General features: G+C 40.7%; 1 protein-coding gene across 15 annotated transcripts in view; it reads left to right on the top strand.

Annotated features, from left to right (window-relative positions):
- DLG2 (discs large MAGUK scaffold protein 2) overlaps nt 1-20272 on the top strand; it is a 1063600-nt gene that overhangs the window by 372260 nt on the left and 671068 nt on the right. The window contains exon 1 of one of the 15 annotated variants that reach the window (XM_076328375.1): nt 14293-15280. The exons of 12 other annotated variants lie outside the window; for them this stretch is intronic. In XM_076328375.1, the coding sequence (XP_076184490.1) occupies nt 15179-15280 (102 nt within the window). In that variant the 5' untranslated portion in view covers nt 14293-15178. Of the gene's footprint in view, nt 1-14292; nt 15281-20272 lie in introns of those variants that run through there. 2 more of the 15 variants (XM_076328380.1, XM_076328381.1) reach the window with 2 other exon arrangements.

The following is a 20272-nucleotide window of genomic DNA, read 5'->3' as shown; positions in this document are numbered from 1 at the left end:
ACTCTTTGACTGGCTTTTGAAACCAACCAAGCATGCTGGGGCCGGTCCCTGATGGGACACCACCCTAGAAGTGCTAGAGAAGAAAGTGCACATTCTGGAAACTCCACAGTCCTCCAGCACAATCCCAGAATGTTTTGTATCCTCAGAAACAGATGTCACAGGAATGCAACACAGATCTCCAGTGTCATGAAAAACCCAAGATCAAGTGCTGTGTAGTGTGGATGTGGCCTGTCTGAGTTGTAGGGAAAGACCCCTGAACAGTTTCAGTATGAGGTATGCTGCATTTCTTAGCCTGAGGTGGATGCAGTTGGACATATATTTTTTGGAAGGGTCTACAGTATGTCTAGGAATCATAAACTTAACCACAATCTTTTTCCATTGTCCAGACACCAAGTCTCACCTTGATTTAATTATTTAAAATTTAATCTGGATTCTTTAATTTCTTCCTAGAACCGGTGTCTAGGTCAATACCTGGTAGCAGCAATGTGGCAACCATCATGCCTACAATTCACAAATATCTTAAGAACCTTCTGCGTGACCACAAGTCCGTCAGTTCTTTTGGTGAATCCTTTCTGAATTGTAGAGTGTTTCATTTAGAATCATTCGTTAAATGACTTTCATAGTCACTTATTCCATAACAATACATTAGAAAGAAGAAAAGAGGACATAAAGTTCTCTCAGTATTCCTATAAAGGAATAATTTACTTAACTGAAAAAAAATGTAGTCGAGACTAAGTAATGCTGTTCTTTAGAATCGACCCCAATCTCCACCATGAAGTGATAAATGGGTGCTAAAGGCTAAGCAGATTATCCTAGGAAAGTCTCCTTGAAAGTCATTTAACAGCTAATCATATGTTAAGGTCAAACATTACCAGTTTCTCATGGGAGAGAAGTAGACATCCTGTCTGATTTTCCTATTGTGAAACAATTTTAGGAATATGTCCAGATTCTGCAAATGTCCCCTGAGAAAAACCCCTTCTCTGACACTTTTCCGCGTTTTGAATTTATCTCAATTTGGTTTGGCCAGTATCTATCCCAAGAGCAACAGAGGTCTCACATATTGGGGAGAAATACGGTACATTGTTTTCTTTTTGTTTCACTCACAGAAAAGCCTGGCTATGGCATCTCCACTGCCCCGAAACAATCTTTCAAGATGGTCAAGGGGGGAAAGGTATGGAGCTCTGGGACACCAGGGCACACAAGTGGACTCTGTTCAGTCTCTAGTACAGTCCATCTTCATTTCTTCAGTCTCCTTAAGCTTCTTCATTTGTTCAGTCTCCTTAAGCTCTATACTAAAGATCATCTGACGATACTTATCTATTGCACTCAAGCGTGAAGACAATCTAGGACAACTATCCTGCAAATTTTAAGCAGCTCTGTGAGTAAAGTCTACAGTTAGGTGAAATGATTTGGGCATTTATGGAGGCATAGCTGGCACAGCCTGTTTTCCATCTTAACTCACTTTTCCACACTCCAAGCTACAGTCATGCCTCAGAGGAATCAAATTTCATAACAAGGAGCTGAACACTATAAAAGGATATGATCGTATCATGATACTGCTTGAAACCTATTTTCTTCTCGTGAATGAAAGCACTTTCCTTCCAGAGTGGAAAGGAACATGTGAATGTAGGCAAGATGATGACTCACAGCTGTAAAATTGTTCACATGCATAACATTCATGAGCATGAAGGTCTGACTGCAGCCAGTATGTGGCTGCAGCTCTTGTAGACTTGTACGAGCCAGCGAGCCAGGGCACTGATAGTGCTTGTGCTGGGGCAGCCCAAAGATAAGCATAGGCTGCAAAACCCACTCAAGCAGCAGTGCAAGGATTTGGATGGCCAGCCCTCACTGAGTGATGGTTCCCATGTCTATGTTGCTTTCTGCACTTGGGCTTAGCTAGCTTATCTCCCCAATGGGCAGAGTTTTGTTTGCACTGTAGTCCTGACTTGGACTGGTACAGCTATATTTTCTAAGGTTTTGTTAAAAGACACATTTGGGAAGTATTTTGGTCCAGACAATATGCGAGTAAGAAACAAATGAGAGATCATGGCTTTGCAGAGCTGTGAAGTGGGGTAGATGGACAAGGGAGGAAAGGGAAGGAATGGAAGAAGAAGGATAGAACTTCATCCCTTTTAACAGAACACGACAAAATTCTTCAATGATTTTCAAGATGAAGGTAGGAAATAGGCAGTTTTTGCTTTATAGGAAACTTTTAAATGACATGCTTAATAAACAAAGTGACTTTAGAAATCCAGAAAGGAAGAGTGGCATTCTCTGTCTTTGCTGAGGTGGAGGAAGGAGCTGGAAGAGCCTGCCAGGGTTAATGAAAATCAAACAGCCATTCCAGCTAGCAAGACTGTTGTGCAGAAACCACATTAAACCACACAGACTTTTCTGTCACACAGTGAGCTGGTCGAGGCGACGATGTTTGCTTATTTATTTGTTTTTATTCAATTTACAAGAGGCTTTGGTCAGCGCACTCCCTTAGGGCACAGTACATCAATTAAATAGCGATGTTTACAGCATTGACAGAGTGCCTAACAAAGAACTTCGAATTACTTCAGGCCTGTCCCTTTGGAGAATACTCAGCTTGTAGCTCTCACACATCTGGAAGGTTTGGAGGAGAAAAAAGGCTGCATGAATACGTGGATGTGCCTTGAAGCACAGTTTGAAGGACAACAGGAGCTTCAGCTGTCATTTTCTAGCTGTAAGGGAAGCGAATTCTCCAGTTTGGAGCCCTACATGAGATAAACCTGAGATTTTTAAAGCTATTTATGTACCTACAATCACAAGTAGGCACTAGTGGGTGTTCTTACTTGCCCTGTTTTTTAATTTTAATTCCAAACTTGTTCAGCCTACAAGTGAAAATCCCACGAGGTACCAGACTGCATCTATCTAACTTTAAAAATCTGGGTCTTGGTAGACTACTGCTACAGCATTAGCAAGTCAGGAGGGAGGCAGCCTCTGAGGCCTTTTTTATAGCTATTTGGTCAAGCACACTTAGAGGTAAAAGTGTTATGTTTATTAAGGGTCTGCCATGTAACAAAAATATGCCCTGAGGGTAATAAAGAGTAAACTAAACAAACCTCACATAGCACTCTGTTAATGTCAGCTCCCAGCCATGCAGCATGTCCCACATGTGTCCCGTGTCCCTGTTTCCTGCCTGTGTTGCCTATTTTCTCCACTTTGTAAGGCCAATGCAGAGTTAGAGTGGCCAGTGGCCATGAAAGGATAAATGCCTCTCTCAGGACAACTGTCCTATTTCCCCGATGGCAGTTTTTGTAGCGTAGTGGTGGATCCAACCAGGGTGTCCCATCTTGTCGTCCTTCAGTTCATGCAGACTAAGTGGTCCCTGGACAAGAAAAGTTTTATTTTCCTTCTCAAACCCCAACTCTCTGCCAACATGTCCACAGGAATCCACGGGGAGGACACAGGGAAGGGGCCTGTCTAGACGCATAAAGAGGAAGCAGAGAGACAAAACCTGATTAAAACTGACTCTGGACTTTTCTCCTTAGATATCTTTAGACACAAAAGCCAGCATTATCCTAAAGGCTTAGTGATTTGGGGTGCCTCCTTTCTGGGATTTCCAACTTGAAATACCCGTGAGGTTGGCTTTTAAAAACAGCCATGCGCTCTTAGTTGCAAGCGGAGTTACAGCTGCTCTGCGCTGTCAAAGTCAGTCAGACCTACAGATGTTCTGCACCTACAAAATCAGACCAAAAGCCTTTTGGCTCAGACACCCTAAAATCATGGGCTACTTCTGTGCAAGGTTACATTAGCCCAGCTCAGTTTCTGCACCTGTAAAACTGGACGGATGATGTTTAATTGCCTAGCTCAAAGGGGCTTTACGAAGATCAATTAGCTAATGCTTATAAAGTGCTCTGCACATATCCGGCGCAACCGCTGTTGTGGTGCAGCATTACCCTTCTTCGCCATGCTCAGTAGGAGCACTGTTGCTTTAAAAAGGGAGCTTGTCCAAGCTCTCCTCCTCCACTGGATCTAAGATGGATGCTCCTGCTGCAGCACAGCCTGTAAGCAGACTTTGCCCAGCCTGCTTTTTTTGTTTTTCCTGGAAGCTTGCTCCAGACAAGTCAGCTGCACTGCAGACTGAGCAGAAGCAGGAGGGCAGCTCTCCCCAGGTAAGCTACCACCACCACAAAGCTGCTCATTCCCACACCTGGACGGGGTAGCACCAAGGATGCTGCCATCCTGAGAATTATGTTCCTCTCTGTCCGTGTCTCTAGCTGACTCACAACAGCTCTCAGCCAGGCAAGAGTCAAACAGCCCTGGGCCTCTGCTCTCTTACACTTCTTTCCTGGCTGACTGGCGTTCATTTAATTACCAGGAGGACAGGGAGACTCCTGTTCCCACACCCAAAGCTGATCTCGTGCACGGTCCTTTGTGTTAGCATCACCTCCGTGGAGGCACTCCTGAATGACACGGGAGCCATCTGTGGCATGATGGTCCTGAGGCCATGCTGGGGCCCAGCAGCAAACTTTTCACCCTGTGGTGAGGAGGTGGTCTTCGGTCACCAGAGAGAGCCGAGGGATTAGCTCAGAAGGGTTCTGCAGGCTTTCGTAGGCCTGCCACCACTGGGAGCAGTTTAAGCTGCATTGGCTCCTTTCCCTCAGAAATGCATTGATTTTCCACTAAGCTCCTCTTCTTTGAGGCATTAAAAATGCCATCTTTAGAGGACTGCAATCTGGGCATTCCAATAACTCTCCAAAGTTTAGCTTTATTTCATCTTATTATTCCCATGGATGCTTTGGAGTAGACATTCCCTCTGTAGAACGTTCATTTTATGAAGGTCTTTCCTTTCCCCCTTCTGGGTGGTGGAGCGTTGGAAGTAGGAGATGTTCCTGACCGACACAGAGCTGGAGGCAACGTGCTTTTCCTTAATGACTTCGATTTACAGGACTGTTTCACCTCGGCCAACAGTAACAGACCCTGCTAGTACTCCCACAACCCTGGGGGCAGACAATGCCTGTGCAGTGCCAGCAGGGTGGAAAATCCCTGCCCTGACTTTTAAAGACATTTTAGAAAGAGAAAGGTGCTATAAAGGGCCAGTGGTCAATGCTCACTGGGAAGGAGCAGAATAATCAGCCCCATGCTTCTCCCTGAACACGCTGCAGTGGAGGGTCGAGCGAGGACTGTAAGCACTGAGGGAGCGCCTGTGCCATAAAAGTGCCCATTCCAGAAGCTTCCATGAATTAGAGGATTTATAGGATTCCCAGGCAACCCAGAATTAAACTCTCTTCTCCTCCTTCTGTTTTTTTGTGACCCCCAAGACTCTGCAGTCTTGCTTTTAAAGCCATGACGATGGGCATCAGCCCATGGAGGCAGAGAGAAGCTGTTGTCTGTGCCGCAATATTAAAAACACAAAAGCAACACCCTCCCAGCTTTCACTGGGTAACCTTTGCTTTTCCCACTGTGAGAAACTGATCAGGCTACAGAGCAAGACACACAGGAACAGATGAGAGGAGAGGAGAAAAAGTCTTTCAGAGGCATTTTTCTTCAATGGCCCCTTGCCGTATTAGCGGCTCAGTTGGTTGGCATCTCTGTGTGGTTTGGAGTCAAGGGCAGCCCCCTCTCCAAAATGAAAAAGTTGGACATTGATGGTTTTCCTTTGTTGACAACGGTTGTTTCCCAGGTGTGGAATGGATGCATTTAACAGAGGGATCTGCAATCTGTTCTCAAAATTACACCATCAGGGTCGCGAAAGGGGATCCTGTGTGCCTACTGTGTCCAGGGCCAAGGTCCATGGCCTGTCCTGAGCACACTGGGGTTAGAAAAGCCAACACACAGAGAGCCTAAGCAGATGTTGTCATACGGCTGCTTCTGCTATAGTTTTGTGGAGTTTTGTTGGAAAACTTGCTGTAGAATTTAGCTGTCACTGCAATCGCATCTCTTATTTGCTTTCCGCTGACATTGGAGTGAATGAAGTTTAGGGTTTGGGGTTTTCTTGTTTTTTTTTTTTTTTTATGGAATGAGAATTTCATAGCTGAAAAGTCATTAAATGCTAAAAGCTGTGAGAATAGTGGCATTTGCCAGAAATGAACACAGAATTTTCTGTTAAGAAAATCTCAGGAAAATCAGTGACAATCTTCCTGACTGCTGAGAACTGCTGGAAGACACTGACTTTTAATGGGAACTGGGAAAAATTGATACATTTATATATAGAAAAATGGTAAAAAAAAAAAAATCAAACATCTGGTTAATCAGGACTTCCTTCTCCGTATATCAGGGAGAATTTCTGAACAAAAGAAAATCCTCACAGAGGAAACCAAAGGTGTTCTTCTGCTTCTAGCGCACTTGATGACAGCCTGGGTTCATCTCTGACATGAAATGTATGTCTGATTAGCACCCAGCAGATGCCTGCACCCTTACCCAGAGTAAGTCTTAACCATAATAATATGAAGCAAGTAATGTAAGACTTTACAAAATAGGATTTAGTTTTAGGCTTGGTCCATTTATTTATTTATTTATTTTTGTCTGCCTGAAATTATAGCTTTGTTTAATGACATTTTGCAATCAAGAGATCAGACTTCCTTGCAAAAAGCTAGTAATGTTGTGAAAAATTCATTTCTCCAAAGTGCCAAAAAGTCTGACCTTCTCGTGAATTGTGATGCAGCATCAGTTTTATTTTTACTTCTGCTTTCATCAAGTACTTTTTTTTAGGCTTATCATTCCTCTCTAAATAGTAGTACCGTACGACACAAGAAATGAAGACTGGTTTCCAGTGGTTCCTCTCTGGAGCTGCCGGCAGCAGTCTGAACTTCTCAGTACTAGAGATGGTAGTATAGGCACTGGATTTCCAATTAAAGCATTTTATGGGAACTGCATTTGAAAATTAATGTCAGGCCCTTATGAAACACTTTCAGGAAATGGCCAAGGTAATAATAATGATTTTTTTACTTGCTTTTTTATTTGTTTTTGATTTTGTGATTTCTTCTGTCTCCTAGCTTTTATTTAGATCATAACAGCATTTCACACATGACTCTTAAAAGAGATAGACTCCTTATTTTCCTTCAGCCAGGTATAGTCCCGATTGACTTCCCACCTGGCCATTGGCCATTAATGGGCCATTACTGATCACCAAAATTTGAATTCCATATGATACAAAGGCAATGAGGTCTGAGCAGTGTATGTATCTTCTCAGTAACCAGAGACACATTCTTTGAAAGTGGACTTCTTTTGGGGGTTGTAACACTGTGCTGCAGCTAGTCTAAATCCCAGGAAGAATTGCTTCCAAGTACTTTTTATTGAAGTCCATATCCTGAGCACCCTGGAATTTGTCGGAGGAATGGCACTTTGTGTGTAAAGTTTACTTTTGTGTAAAGTTCAACACAAATAAAGGGCCTGAAAGCAATAGCATGAAATACAAATGTGAAGTGTTGCATGTAGGAAGGGATATCCAATTGCACGAATACCAAACGTGTATTGCTTAGACAGGTAGCAGAGAAGGATGGGGTTGGATAGAAATAAATCCCAGAGTGAGTCTCAGTGAAAAATGTGAGGCTATTGCAAAGCTAATTTTAAAAAATTGGGCTATATTTAGAGAACTACTGTAAGCAAGAGATGGAAGGAATTATTCTGCTGGGCAATGTCATGGTTTGGATGCACACTTTGAGAGGGATGGAGAGATTTTAGAGGAAAAGACCAAGGACGTTAAGGATTTTATAGTGTGCGAGCTATGGTGAAGTTTGAAAGAACTAAGTAGAACAAGTTGGGATAAACAATGACCACCTTCAAATATATAAAAGCTGTTGTTATAACGACTGAGTTCTATTAGGCTACAACTTTTCATTATGGAAAAGAGACCAGTTAGAGAGGATACAGCACCGGTCTATAAAATCATGAGTGACATGGAGAGGATCAATAGAGTTGACTGTTCCTTGCTTCCTCCATTGCAACATTTTAAGAGAGCTGATAAAGATATCAGGAACGAGATTCAAAATAAACAAAAAAAGAGAGATTGTCATAGGAGAAGTGGAAGGCCTGAGGAACTTCTCGCCAAAGGATGTTATGGAAATAGAAGTTTACATGGATTCAAGGGGAGACTGGAAAATTACTGGAAAATTACTACCAATTATTGTGCTTCCGACTGGGGGAGTCCCACTTGCACGCAGCAGGAAGGATGTGCGTGCAGAGCTGGTGACCATGTGTAGGACTGTGGCCAGGCTTATGACTCTATTTAATGCATATAGTAAATATCTGTATGGTGCAATAACTTCAGTGCATATTGACATAACTGAGCTAACTAGTTTAGTGCTAGCAACAGTACCACAAAATTCAGTGTAGGCTAACCCCTCTTCTGCCCCAGCAGTCTGGGTAAATACTGAAGCTCTTAGTCCTCGGTGAGCTCTAGCGTGTGGTGGTGAAACTGATCATTTCAAGCTCATTTAGGTGCACGTGTATTGCACTATAATCACTCGAAGAAATCAGTAGGTCTACATAATGACATTAAAGTGGGACATATATATTCTGAATGTGCTGTGTGCATGTTTTCACTCTGTGTCGGCAGGACCAGGCCTTTATTTCTGTTTAATTTGTCACAGAAAATCTTAAAAATTCTAACACAAGATATAAATAGGAATCTTCAGAAAAGCAGAGCTGTTTTGTAGCTATTGAGGACTGGCAGTAATATGCTTGATTTTTTTCCTTCAAGCTGATATTTAATTTGAATAATTTTTCTCCCCTCTTTCATTTGTCTTTTAAATTTATACCTGGTTAAAAAAGTTACTTTAAAAAATTATACGCAATTGGTGACTTTGAAAATGATTTAACAGATCAAAATTATTTTCAGAAATAATTCAGACAGTTTTTCACTAGTTAAAAATGTACAACTATGCTGGTAATGTGGCAGTTGAAAATGTGTAAACACTTGTGAACATGTGTACTTTTTGTAAGAGTATTCCCATTAACCTAAAAATACATGTTTATATGACTGTGTACCTAGAGATATGGGCATTTAATTGGAAGGCATTATCTCCATCTTCAGGTGGAGAGATTGAGTCATATAATGCTTTCCAAGCTGCCAACCGCATCTGAATTCTTGACGCATAGGTGTTTTTCAGAGCATCTGATCTGTTCCCTGCCTATCTATCTGCCTACATGCTGTGATCTCAAGGTGCTTGAGGAGAACTTTCTATCTCCATGAGTTGTCCATGCCCTTGTCAGCTCTAGGTAAAGCAAAGCAGCTCTCCACCAGCAGGGTCTGCTGTTGGCAGGAGCCAACTAGAAACTTGTCTCCATCTATGTACAGAGATTTGGGAAAGCCAAGCCAGCTGCCACAAACCACTGTGTGAGATGCAGCAGTTGCTTCTCATGACAGTGGAAGAGGTGGGTCCCAGCAGTTGCAACAGCATCTCGCAGAAGTTGCAAACCTGTCTCTACATGGATGCCCCAAGGGCTCTGTGTCCCACCTCCACCCCAGTGGCCCTATTCATCTCCTTCTTATTGCAGGGCTGGCCCAGATCTAATATAGTCCTTGAGTCTTTGGACACCAAAAAAAAAAAAAAAAGTTGCCTTATCCCCATTTCTAAGAACGGGGGTGAAAATTCAATCTCATATTACCCCTTAGTGCAGGTTCAAACATAGCTTTGCATGAGGTACGGACAGATCACAAAACAGCAGCTGCTCCATCGATTTTAGCTGCTTTTCAGCTGATATCCGGTGACTGTAGGGTCTTTCCTGGGTGGGCTTCAATGATGTGCACTCATAGCCCAGAAGGCCAACCATATCCTGGGCTACATCAAAAGAAGCATGGCCAGCAGGTTGAGGGAGGGGATTCTGCCCCTCTACTCTGCTCTGGTGAGACCCCCCCTGGAGTACTGCATCCAGCTCTGGAGCCCTCAGCACAGGAAAGACATGGACCTGCTGGAGCAGTTCCAGAGGAGGACCATGAAAATGATCAGGGGGATGGAACATCTCTCCTATGAAGAAAGGCTGAGAGAGTTGGGGTTGTTCAGCCTGGAGAGGAGAAGGCTCCAGGGACACCTTCTTGCAGCCTTTCAGTACTTAAAGGGGGCTTATAAGAAAGGTGGGGACAAACTTTTTAGCAGGGCCTGTAGCGACAGGACAAGGGGGAATGGCTTTAAACTGAAGGGGGGTAGATTTAGATTGGACATAAGGAAGAAATTTTTTATGCTGAGGGTGGTGAAACGCTGGCCCAGGTTGCCCAGAGAGGTGGTGGATGCCCCATCCCTGGAAGTGTTCAAGGTCAGGTTGGACGGGGCTCTGAGCAACCTGATCTAGTTGAAGATGTCCCTGCCCATGGCAGGGGGGCTGGACTAGAGGACCTTTAAAGGTTCGTTCCAACCCAAACTATTCTATGATTCTATGATAATTGTTCCAAAGGCAGGTTGATTTTCAGGCAAACTAAGCCCAGGCTTCTGATACTCACCAACAGACAGATATCAGCAAAATAAAGGCTTGTCATCTCCATTCTATTCCCCCAAATGACCAGCTCACATGAAGTGTAGACATAGCTGAGGTCCTTGAAACGCCCTAAGTAGAGTCCCTCCAAATGACAGGACAGCTGTGAAAACTTTGGTTTAGACTAGAGGTTTGAAACTGTTTTAAGGAACATGTGACACGGTTGTGTGCAGTCATTTCTATTTTGATGGGACATCTTTCAAGTTTGTTTTATATTTATATTCTCTGATTCCTTTTGTATGTGCTGCCTGTGGTGTAACAAACCTTTTCCCTTTTTCTTTCATCTAATATGATTCTTTGAGAAGACAACTTCTCTTTAATCACTGTCAGAGACAGGTTTAGTTTTTAGGAGGCTTGATTAGCGTGCAGGGAATTCAGAGAAGAGCAACAGAGAAGGTGATTTTTGAATTCTACCAAAACATTAGAAGAAGGTTAACAATGCATATAGCTTGGCCAAGGGTCTATAGATCATCTTGATCTTCTGGTATCTAATGGATGTGGTAAGGGATTAGAGGAATTTTTAATGGTATAGCAATGGAACAAAAAGTTAAGTAGTGAAAATAGGGGAGGAGAAATACAGAAATCTATATTTTAGTACCAAAACTTAAACAATTTCCTCAACAGAAACAGCAGAGAATTAAAAAATTCCCAACAATTAAATATCCTAATATAGTTAAGAGTGAATATCTAAAAATTCTTTGTGACTTTCCAGGTCTTTACTTTTATTTTTACCTATATTGGTCTTCTTGATTCTCACATAATATGTCAAGTGCAGGGCTCAGTATTGCCATTTGAACTAGCTCCAATGCAGGAAAAGGTATATACATATTAGGTGAGGAAGTACCATGCAAACATGACCATAATACTTCCAGAAATGCAACTCAGTTGTTCCAAGTTAGTTCATCTATTTCCACATAACAGTGCACTGTGAAAAGCAGACATCATCGGAGAACCTGGAAAGGTTGGGTGAAGGCAACTGCCAGAGAGACTGGTAGAGCAGGAGAAATTTTACCGGCTGAATGGACCAAATGGAAATGATAAGTGGAGCAACAGTTCTTGTTCCTCCCAAATCCAGCAGGTGAGGGAGAGAGTAACTTTTGCAAAGAGTAAGCTCAGACAGTAGCAGGTGACTTTTATTCACCGGCGGGGCCATTTTACTCGAAGTTTCTGACAATAACTATACTGCAATTTGCTGGGAGTCTCCCTTTTTGCTAACAGCAAAAGAGGTGCACTTCATTGTGGCAGCACAGTCTTTGCAAGCAAGTAGGCTGGATCAGTGCACTCAAGTCCAAAGAAAGGTGGAGGGCTCACAAAACTCAGCAGATCTGTGGACTCTCTTTTTCATACAGTAACGCCCATAATGTATGTTCTTCTGCATATCCCATCAGACAGAGCGAAAATGTGGACATAGATTTTCCAAGAACCTTTGTTCCTGCAGTATGACTGTGATTTAAATGCCTTTCCTGGCAATTAACAATTTACTTCTGTGTCTGTGATGAGTGCTATTGGGGGGGAAAAAAAAAAAAGATAGAGGGGGATCTCTGAGCAAATGTTTTCTTATGGCAGTTTTCTGTATGTGGTCATCACTTAATTGAAATAAATGTCTTGGCCAATTACGATATGAGTTATTATTCCAATCTGTCATTGGAATGAATCTTCCTTTTCTGATCTTCTCCCAAATGACTGTGCATCAGGTAACTGTTTTTCACTTGAAAGCAACAATTAGTTTACATGTGAAGGGATGTTATTTCGTGCCTTGTGCAATACTCAGGTGATTGGTGTTTGATGCATCTTAACACTGAAATGAAATCACAGGTGAAACCTGTTCTGGTTGAAAATCTGCAATAGTGTCAGGGACTGGGGAAGAAATGGGAATTTTAATGAACAGATATGTCCTCCCTCCTGAGAGCACGACCCAGCTGAATGCAGTCAGATCCAAAAGATCCAAGAGGCTAACTGGCTGATTTTCCTTCCCTTCTTTGAAATCCAGACTTGGAATTCAATGCAGGTGATTTTAATTAGGCCCTGTGAATATTAATCAGAAGTCACATTTGTGTGATGATGAGTCCAGTTTTAAACCTGGATGCCGTGTTTAAAACATTGAAAAGTGCAGATGTGATGTTTTCTTATATTAGAAATGCTAATGATTAGGGCAGATTGAGAGTGTTACTGATCACTTAAATGTCTAAGATGGGTGACTATCAGAACTGCTAAAACAGTTAAATAGCACAGTTTTCTGGCATTTTGTAGTAGTGTCTCCTAAAAATACTGTCATGCCACCCCCATCCCAAATTAACGCTTCTAAGGCCAGTGATGTAGTGTGCTCACACCTTAAGGTAGCACTGTGATTCATGTTTTAATGATAGTGGCTGCTGGCTGTAACTATGGAATGTATTGTCATGGAAACTACACTTTTCTATATTTACACCAGTGCTGGTTATGCGAGAGACAGTACTTGAAAGAAAATCTGGATAATATATAGCTTAATAACGAGACAGGCAAGCTGGGAATAAACAGATCAAAGATTCAGCAATGTTAACGGCTGCTGTTTGTCACCATAGTACGTTTCTAAACAGGCTCAGTCACTGTTTCAGATGATAACTAGCACAGCAAGTCAGAAGGAAGTGCTGCTGCGATGTCACTTTGGACTAACAGGTCAGACAAACTTAGACTATTGATAGCTGATTGATTGGCATCCGCGTCGTGAACTCTCATGACATGTAACGCTCATGTCCAGGCTGTTAGGAAAAAAGTATGAGCTGAGTGAATTGAGGACACTGGGTTGTAAGGGCCTGTTATTTGCAAGAAATAAATCTTCAGAAATGGAACTGGGTTGTAACTCTAACTGTGGAGCAGTTCTGTCTGTCACTTCCATCTAGAAACTACTGTCATTTTACTGAGCTTGGGCTCTTGCAAGTTCTAAGTTCAAACATATATATGGAGAAACAATAATCAGAAAATATTATACCAAGTTGAAATTTAGCTACACACAGAAATTGGATAAAAATAAAGTTATTGTATGGTGCAAAAGAAAGAGTAGGATCAAAGCTGTTTAAGAAAATGCTTCTTTTATGTTTTTGAACTTTGCAAAGCGAGGGTAAGTTATACTGAAGAAATTCTACTTAAAATTTAGATATATACATACATGCAATACACACACACATATATATATTTACAGAAATATAAAAACTTAATAGAAGAGTTCTCCTACGTTAGGGTCTGCAGTCTCAGGCAGATCTTTTTAAAAATTCTGTACCATTCACCCTCTATACTGCTTGACCTGGCTGCATACAGAGACCTCCATTTGCCATTTTCTCCATTCTGTTGCATAACAAATTTCTAGTTTGGGTTTATTACAGAAAATTGTTTCAGTTGTGCCTTAAGAACTCACTCATGATTGCCAGGGAGACAAGCTGCTCTCATTTCTTTAGAAAGAGTTTCTAATTTGATGGGCAGAGCTTAGCGAGTCTCAAAAAAGCAGGGTCAAGTCACTGTGAAAAAACTGCTGGGTTTACCTTGCCATCAGCTGTGAAATCGCTGAAGACATCGCTTTACTTCCTATATCGTAGCCTTTGCATTTTATATTTGTGTGTCTGCCTCGACCGAACCTAAAACTGGAGGATATATTCATCCAACTTTTGATATAAATAATCCTCTTAAAAAGCACAGCTAGCGGTTTGCTCATCCAAATGCTTTTATGCATTTTCAGCTGGTGTTGCTTTAACTGAAGGAACAGCGACAGCTGTAACTGAATCCAAACCAGCGTTATGCTCCCAAACTTCTTTAATTATTGCGTTTCTGCAATACAGCAAGACGTTTGCAGGTTATAGGATAACAGTACTAGCTGGAGTCGTTAGTTACATTGCCTCAAAAGCAGAGTTTAAAGAGGGTTGCGTTTTAAGCTTCATGCTGGTGCATTTTCCGTGTAGCTTCATATCTTTATTCAGTGTCTCCTGCAATCCGTCAACCTGTCTATTTGTAAATTTGTGCCTGGAGAAAGCTCCCATGTGGCAAGCCAGGATTGGATAAATGTTACTTGTATTTCTCTGATTGCAAACTCCCAGCATCTGGGGTTTTCAGCTTTGAGTACAGTTTGTTTCACGCTGAGATTCATCTTTTTGGGGAAAGCAAAGGTCATCGCTTCTCCGGAGTTGCGACTGATTCGATTCTTTTTCTCGGGGAGGCGCTGGGAAGGGAATCCTTACTGGAATGCATATTGATAAAGGCTGAGGATTCTGGCTTCTTAGATAAGTAATTTTTTTTTCTCTTCTCTCCCCACAATGACTATGTATTGCAGCAACTCACTGGCTTTTTACCAAATCAGGAGCTGCAGTATTTTTCTTCCGATGGAATAATTTCAGCCCACTTCAGCTAGCATGACAATCTTATGTGATTGTTATGAGTAGGCGTTTACATCCTTTTACATGCTAATACTGCCACACCTGCTAGTCCCCCTCATTTCCATTTCTCTTCTTTTTTTTCTTTTTTTTTTTTTCCCCCAATGTAAAAACTAATTTCCCAGAGGAAGGGAAATCCTGAGATTCGTGATCAATGCTGCATCGTTGATTCATCAACAAAGAAGGGGATGGCTGAATGGGACACAGGTAGAGATTCAAGCAGGCTGCTTCTGACCGGCAAGAGAAAAGCTAGCTGTTGAGCAGCATATGTTGCCACTCCATGTGCTGTATTAGCTACTTGTTTTTAGCCTTCAGTAGGCTGCCACTACTGCAGCACTAAAGGAATGTGCCCTATTGTTAAAAATCCTGACTGCTTTACACCAATGATTTGCCACTGCAAAGTTGCATGCACCAACAACACTTTATCGTTGATGTTTGGATGCAAGGTAGGATGTGGTTAATGTATTTAAATGCATGCTGTAACTCCTTTGAATATCTGTGCTATTTAATTTCATGTCTGACTAGAGATTTCAGTGCAAATTGTGATACGTTGGCTATAAATTAGGGTTTACAGCCGATACGTTTTAAATGTTAGGAAAAAAATGAGAAGTAAAGCTTTCTTATTTCCCAGGGTTGTACAAGTATGGATTTACAAGGAGAATCTAACGGATTATAAAGCATTTGTTTTAGAGTTGATTGTATACTTAGCTAACAGTGCTAAGATTACTAAACCACTACTCTGTCATTTGCCTGGCTTTATTGATTTTGATGTGTATACTGTTATTAAAAAAACACAAACCAGCAAGAATGAATGTATTTTTTCCATTTATATTGCTGACATGGCTTTTAACCGTAAGAGCAATACTAAAGTATACAGCCCTGCGCTTCTCTGTAAGAAATAAAGTAAGCTCCTGAACCCATTTTTAAGACTACAAGAATATCTTAAAATAAGTGTTTTCTTCTAGGGACTGGACAATCATTTAATTTCTCTTTTACATTTAAATCAAAAGGTGGCGCAGTTAGCCAGAGAAGTTTCTTTTCTGGCTGTGTAATGCAATCCCACCCCAATTTCTTTAAGAGGTGTTGGATTGGACTATATTTTTCCCCATACATCCTGACTTGATGTTAGAGTATAACCAGTGTTGTTTGTTATTTTACTGAAATAATTTAAAAGTGATGGCATGTTTTTAAAACTTATTATCTTTGGGTAAACAAGTTTGGTTCTTGGATCACTGGATCAATCATGTTGATTTTACAGGGGGGTTACAGATTTCGTCCCATTCCTTTTCCTTGCTATCCTTAAATACTGGGTGATATTAAAACTGTTCCTCTATGTTTAAACAGAGTAGGAAATGAGCAGTTATATAAAAAATGGTAGTGATAGTAATTATTTTAAAATCATTTGTGTAACTTTTTTAATCCTCAAAAATGGCTAAGCTACAAAAATAAAATTTTACTTGTACAGTCCACAAACTAGGGAACACAGTATAATTTCTTGAGTTCCTATGTGACAGACTAGCCTAAATAAAATGAAGTAACTTTATGAAATAGGTTATAGATGAGCCAATGCTCCCTAAACATAATTCAGCTAGAAGTTATGATGGATCATCTACTGCTTCGTATAATATACTTAAACTCAAACTAGGTTACAGTCAAACATTTACAATTTATTTGCCTACCCTCTCCTTTTCCTCAGACTAAGGCCTGCCTACTTCTCTGGTTACTTGAGACTTTCCTGAACTAAAGTTTCTTGTTTCTTCACTTCCTTTTTAAATAGGCAAAAATATGTTCTATTAGCGAAAGTGTTATAATTTAATTGCTGTGTCATGATGCCACTAGTGATATAAATAGCATTAAGAGTTTAACAGTTTAAAAGCTTTTATAATTTGCATATTTTTCATAAGAACAATTCATATTTCTTTTTTATTTTACCTTTAAAAACTTAAACCTTCTTGTTTTCAAGTGTTAAATTCTAATTAATAAAGGTGAATTGTTAGTCAGGGGAAATTAATGCAAGCCACCCTTCTACAAAGGTAGGCCAGTGGCCTAGGGACTGGTATCCAATTTGTCTTCCTGCCTGTAAGCACGATTTTCAAAGGATATTCTTTGATGCGCTTAAGTTCTTTCATTATTTTCAGATCCTGTTAGGAAGAACCAAGAGAATAAAAATCATAAATTTCAAACTTTCTTTTCCTCCTCTTTCCTTAGCACTTCAGGCTCATTAAGTTAGTCACAGTCAATGTTTTATCTTCTTGTGGTGGTGTATGAACTACTTCTCAAATGAGAAGTGGATGTGTGGGATAGTGATCTTTTTCAGAAAGATGAGAAGGAGCACGAGCGAACTGAGTTATCTTTGGTTGGTTCGACAGATGTCAGATTAGTACCCTTTGATACCATCGTCAAGCAAATACGAGATATTCTCTATATGTACCAGTGTATCACCTCACTTCAAAATCTTTTTCTCATTTTCTTTTGTTCTGCAGCCCATATGTAAACACATAATTTTTTGCTTTGGACAGATAGGGTTATATTTTTAGATTTATGGGTGCAGATCCATTGTTAACAAGCAAAGAAGTTTGAACAAGAAGTAAAGATGTTTCTTTTTAGGAAATCTTTTAGTTACATGGCATGAAATCATGGATCTAAGCATGCTCATAATATTATGACTTTTACAGTCATGTGATTCTTGAACTCGGGAAGGAGAGTTATATACTGGAATGACACTTTATATTCTGGGTGGCAGAGGAGAAAATAGGTCCTCAGAATAGGAGAGTTTTAAAATATAGATAGTGGAATAAACAACAAAGGAATTCAAAGTTCAGGCAAATATCTCCAAGTGATAAAATAACCAGGTCAGGTTATTAACTAGCTCCTTTCGAAAGGACAGTGCAAGTTACAGGAATGAAATATTACTCACACTCTTGATTTACAGTTTTTACTTTTAATTTTGTGCCAAATACAGTCGTCTTTTCCTATGGGCACAGAAGTGAGAGAAATGCATCACATCAGAAACATCACACTCATTTTTATCTGTTCCCAATGCAATAATTTTACAGTCTGCTCGCTCCTAACAGGTGGTGCCAGGGAGTTAATTTGGGGGGGCAGGAAGAGGGTGTGCATGTCTTACTACACCATATGTTGCAAAGAAGGCAGTGGAGGAGTCTTAACTGCGCCTGCGGGAAGCTTTCCTTTTCAGCTTGTTTTCCCGGACTTTGATAGTTGACCTTGTCCTGGACCTTTACTTTCAATGATGCCCAGTTTTATGATCCTTGACCTTGAAATTGCAAAGAATTCAGAGCGGTTTAATTTGAAAGGCAGGGTAGTGTCTACCTGAAGTGCCCCTATTGCAACCTACTTTAACATATTTAAATACTTCTCCCATTTCTTGTAGGGGAGTACCAGTGTTTCTACCACAGCGGTACAGAGCCAAAGCAGAGAGGGGATAAGTAGGTTTTAAACTATGGCCCTCAGGTGCCAGGAGGTGTTCTGCAGAACTTTCTTCTTCATAGTCTTTCAGGGCTGGGACATGAGTGTGTATCCCCTGAGTCCTAGAGTTGCTCCACAGCTACTGGACAGATTTGTGTCTGTGGATTAATGAACGGCTTGTGTGTAAGATAGACCCGCGTTCACAGATCTCCATCGAGAGGAGTGCCAAGGCATATATCAGATTCTCACTGAAGACGATGAGACTTAAATGCATGCTTAAATGTCAGTATGTGCTTACTCACTTTGCTGAATTGGGCCCTGTAATAGTTCATTCAGTATTGCAGAAGAGTTATCTTCCAACTCTTAATATCCTGTTCATTTTTGCTCTTATTAAGAGTGCCAGGAAGGGATTTCAGATTGACTGAGATGTTTCTTAAATTACATTTCAGCCACAGCTCTGACACTGACATGGAAGTGGTTTTCTGTCTTATCTCCTTTACCTCTATATATTGAAAATAGATATTGAGGAGATTCCATTGAAAGATGAGTGACTTCCCTGTTTACCTTTACCAGGTATTTTGATAAATCCTACTTCCCTTTTGATTTAGGTTTATTTTTACATCTTTCCTAGCATATTTTAAAAGGATTTTTTTTTTAAAAAGGGATAAGATATACCTCCCTCTCTTCCCTGTCTCCTTTCTTTCCTCCTAGCACATTTATCACAACCAGTCCTCCAGCACAATAGCTGATTTTGGTTTTTTTTCCCTACTATTTCTCTGTTTTAGCTGAAATAACCAAATAGTGACCTATTTCACTATCCAAGGTGAGCATGAAAGTAAAACCACTTGTTTCTTCAGCTGCCAAAACTTCTTTGTTTTGCAAAACTGTTGCAATACAAAAGGTTTTATTACTAAAACAGATAGTAGGGGGTATTACTGAATGTCATGACATTCATATCTATTATTTTTATCATGATCAAGCTACTTGTTTTCTGTACCAGCATTATTAGTCATAGAATCATAGAATCGTTTAGGTTGGAAAGGACCTTTAAGATAATCGAGTCCAACCATTAACCTAGCACTGCCAAGTCCACCACTAAACCATGTCCCTAAGCACCACATCTACATGTCTTTTAAATACCTCCAGGGTTGGTGACTCCACCACTTCCCTGGGCAGCCTGTTCCAATGTTTCACCACTCTTTCAGTAAAGAAATTTTTCCTTACATCCAATCTAAACCTCCCCTGGCACAACTTGAGACCATTTCCTCTTGTCCTATCATTTGTTATTTGGGAGAAGAGACCAACACCCTCAGTCTCTTAAACAAACTCTGGTATGTCACTTAGCACTTAATTGAGAACAGTCTCTATATTGTTGTAGTCTAGACCTGGTTATTGCAAGACACAGTAATCTGAGATGGCAGGAAAATACTTCTCCAGCTAGGTATGATACACAGTAGAACATGCTCAAAGCCTTGCATGCTTTAACTTTGTGATGCATCTCCATCAACTCAAGTGGGATTTTACTTTTCATGGGACAGTCTGAGGTGGTTTCTGGATGCAAATAAATTAACGTTTTCATTTGAATTATAAATGAGCTTTTGAAATTAATCTCCCAGGCCTACCCATGTGTCCTGCTTTGTTTTGCATTACAGAGTAGGCTTGGAGTGTGCAAACGGAATGCCTTTTTAATGAAACTAAGCAGAAAGATGCACTCCAGGAACACACTAAGTACTCTGCAAAATCTTATGGGTATTCAGTTTATAAAAACAGATTAGCACTATTCCAAAATAAAACACAAAACATATGTGTAATGTAGTCGAGTCCTTCTTAGCAGCTCTTCATTCTGTGGATCCATTCCTGCTGCTTACTGATGTGGACATAACCTCTGACTCCATTGACATATTTCAGTTCTGATTTTTGGGGGGCCAGAACTGGACAGATGTAAAAATACAATATATTCATGGTCATTCTTACTTCTGTGATCCATCTATAGAGACATATATTATACAGGG

This window comes from Aptenodytes patagonicus, chromosome 1 (genome assembly GCF_965638725.1).
Source record: "Aptenodytes patagonicus chromosome 1, bAptPat1.pri.cur, whole genome shotgun sequence".
NCBI classification, from domain to species: Eukaryota; Metazoa; Chordata; class Aves; order Sphenisciformes; family Spheniscidae; genus Aptenodytes; species Aptenodytes patagonicus.
This window is presented reverse-complemented; position numbering and strand designations above follow the sequence as displayed.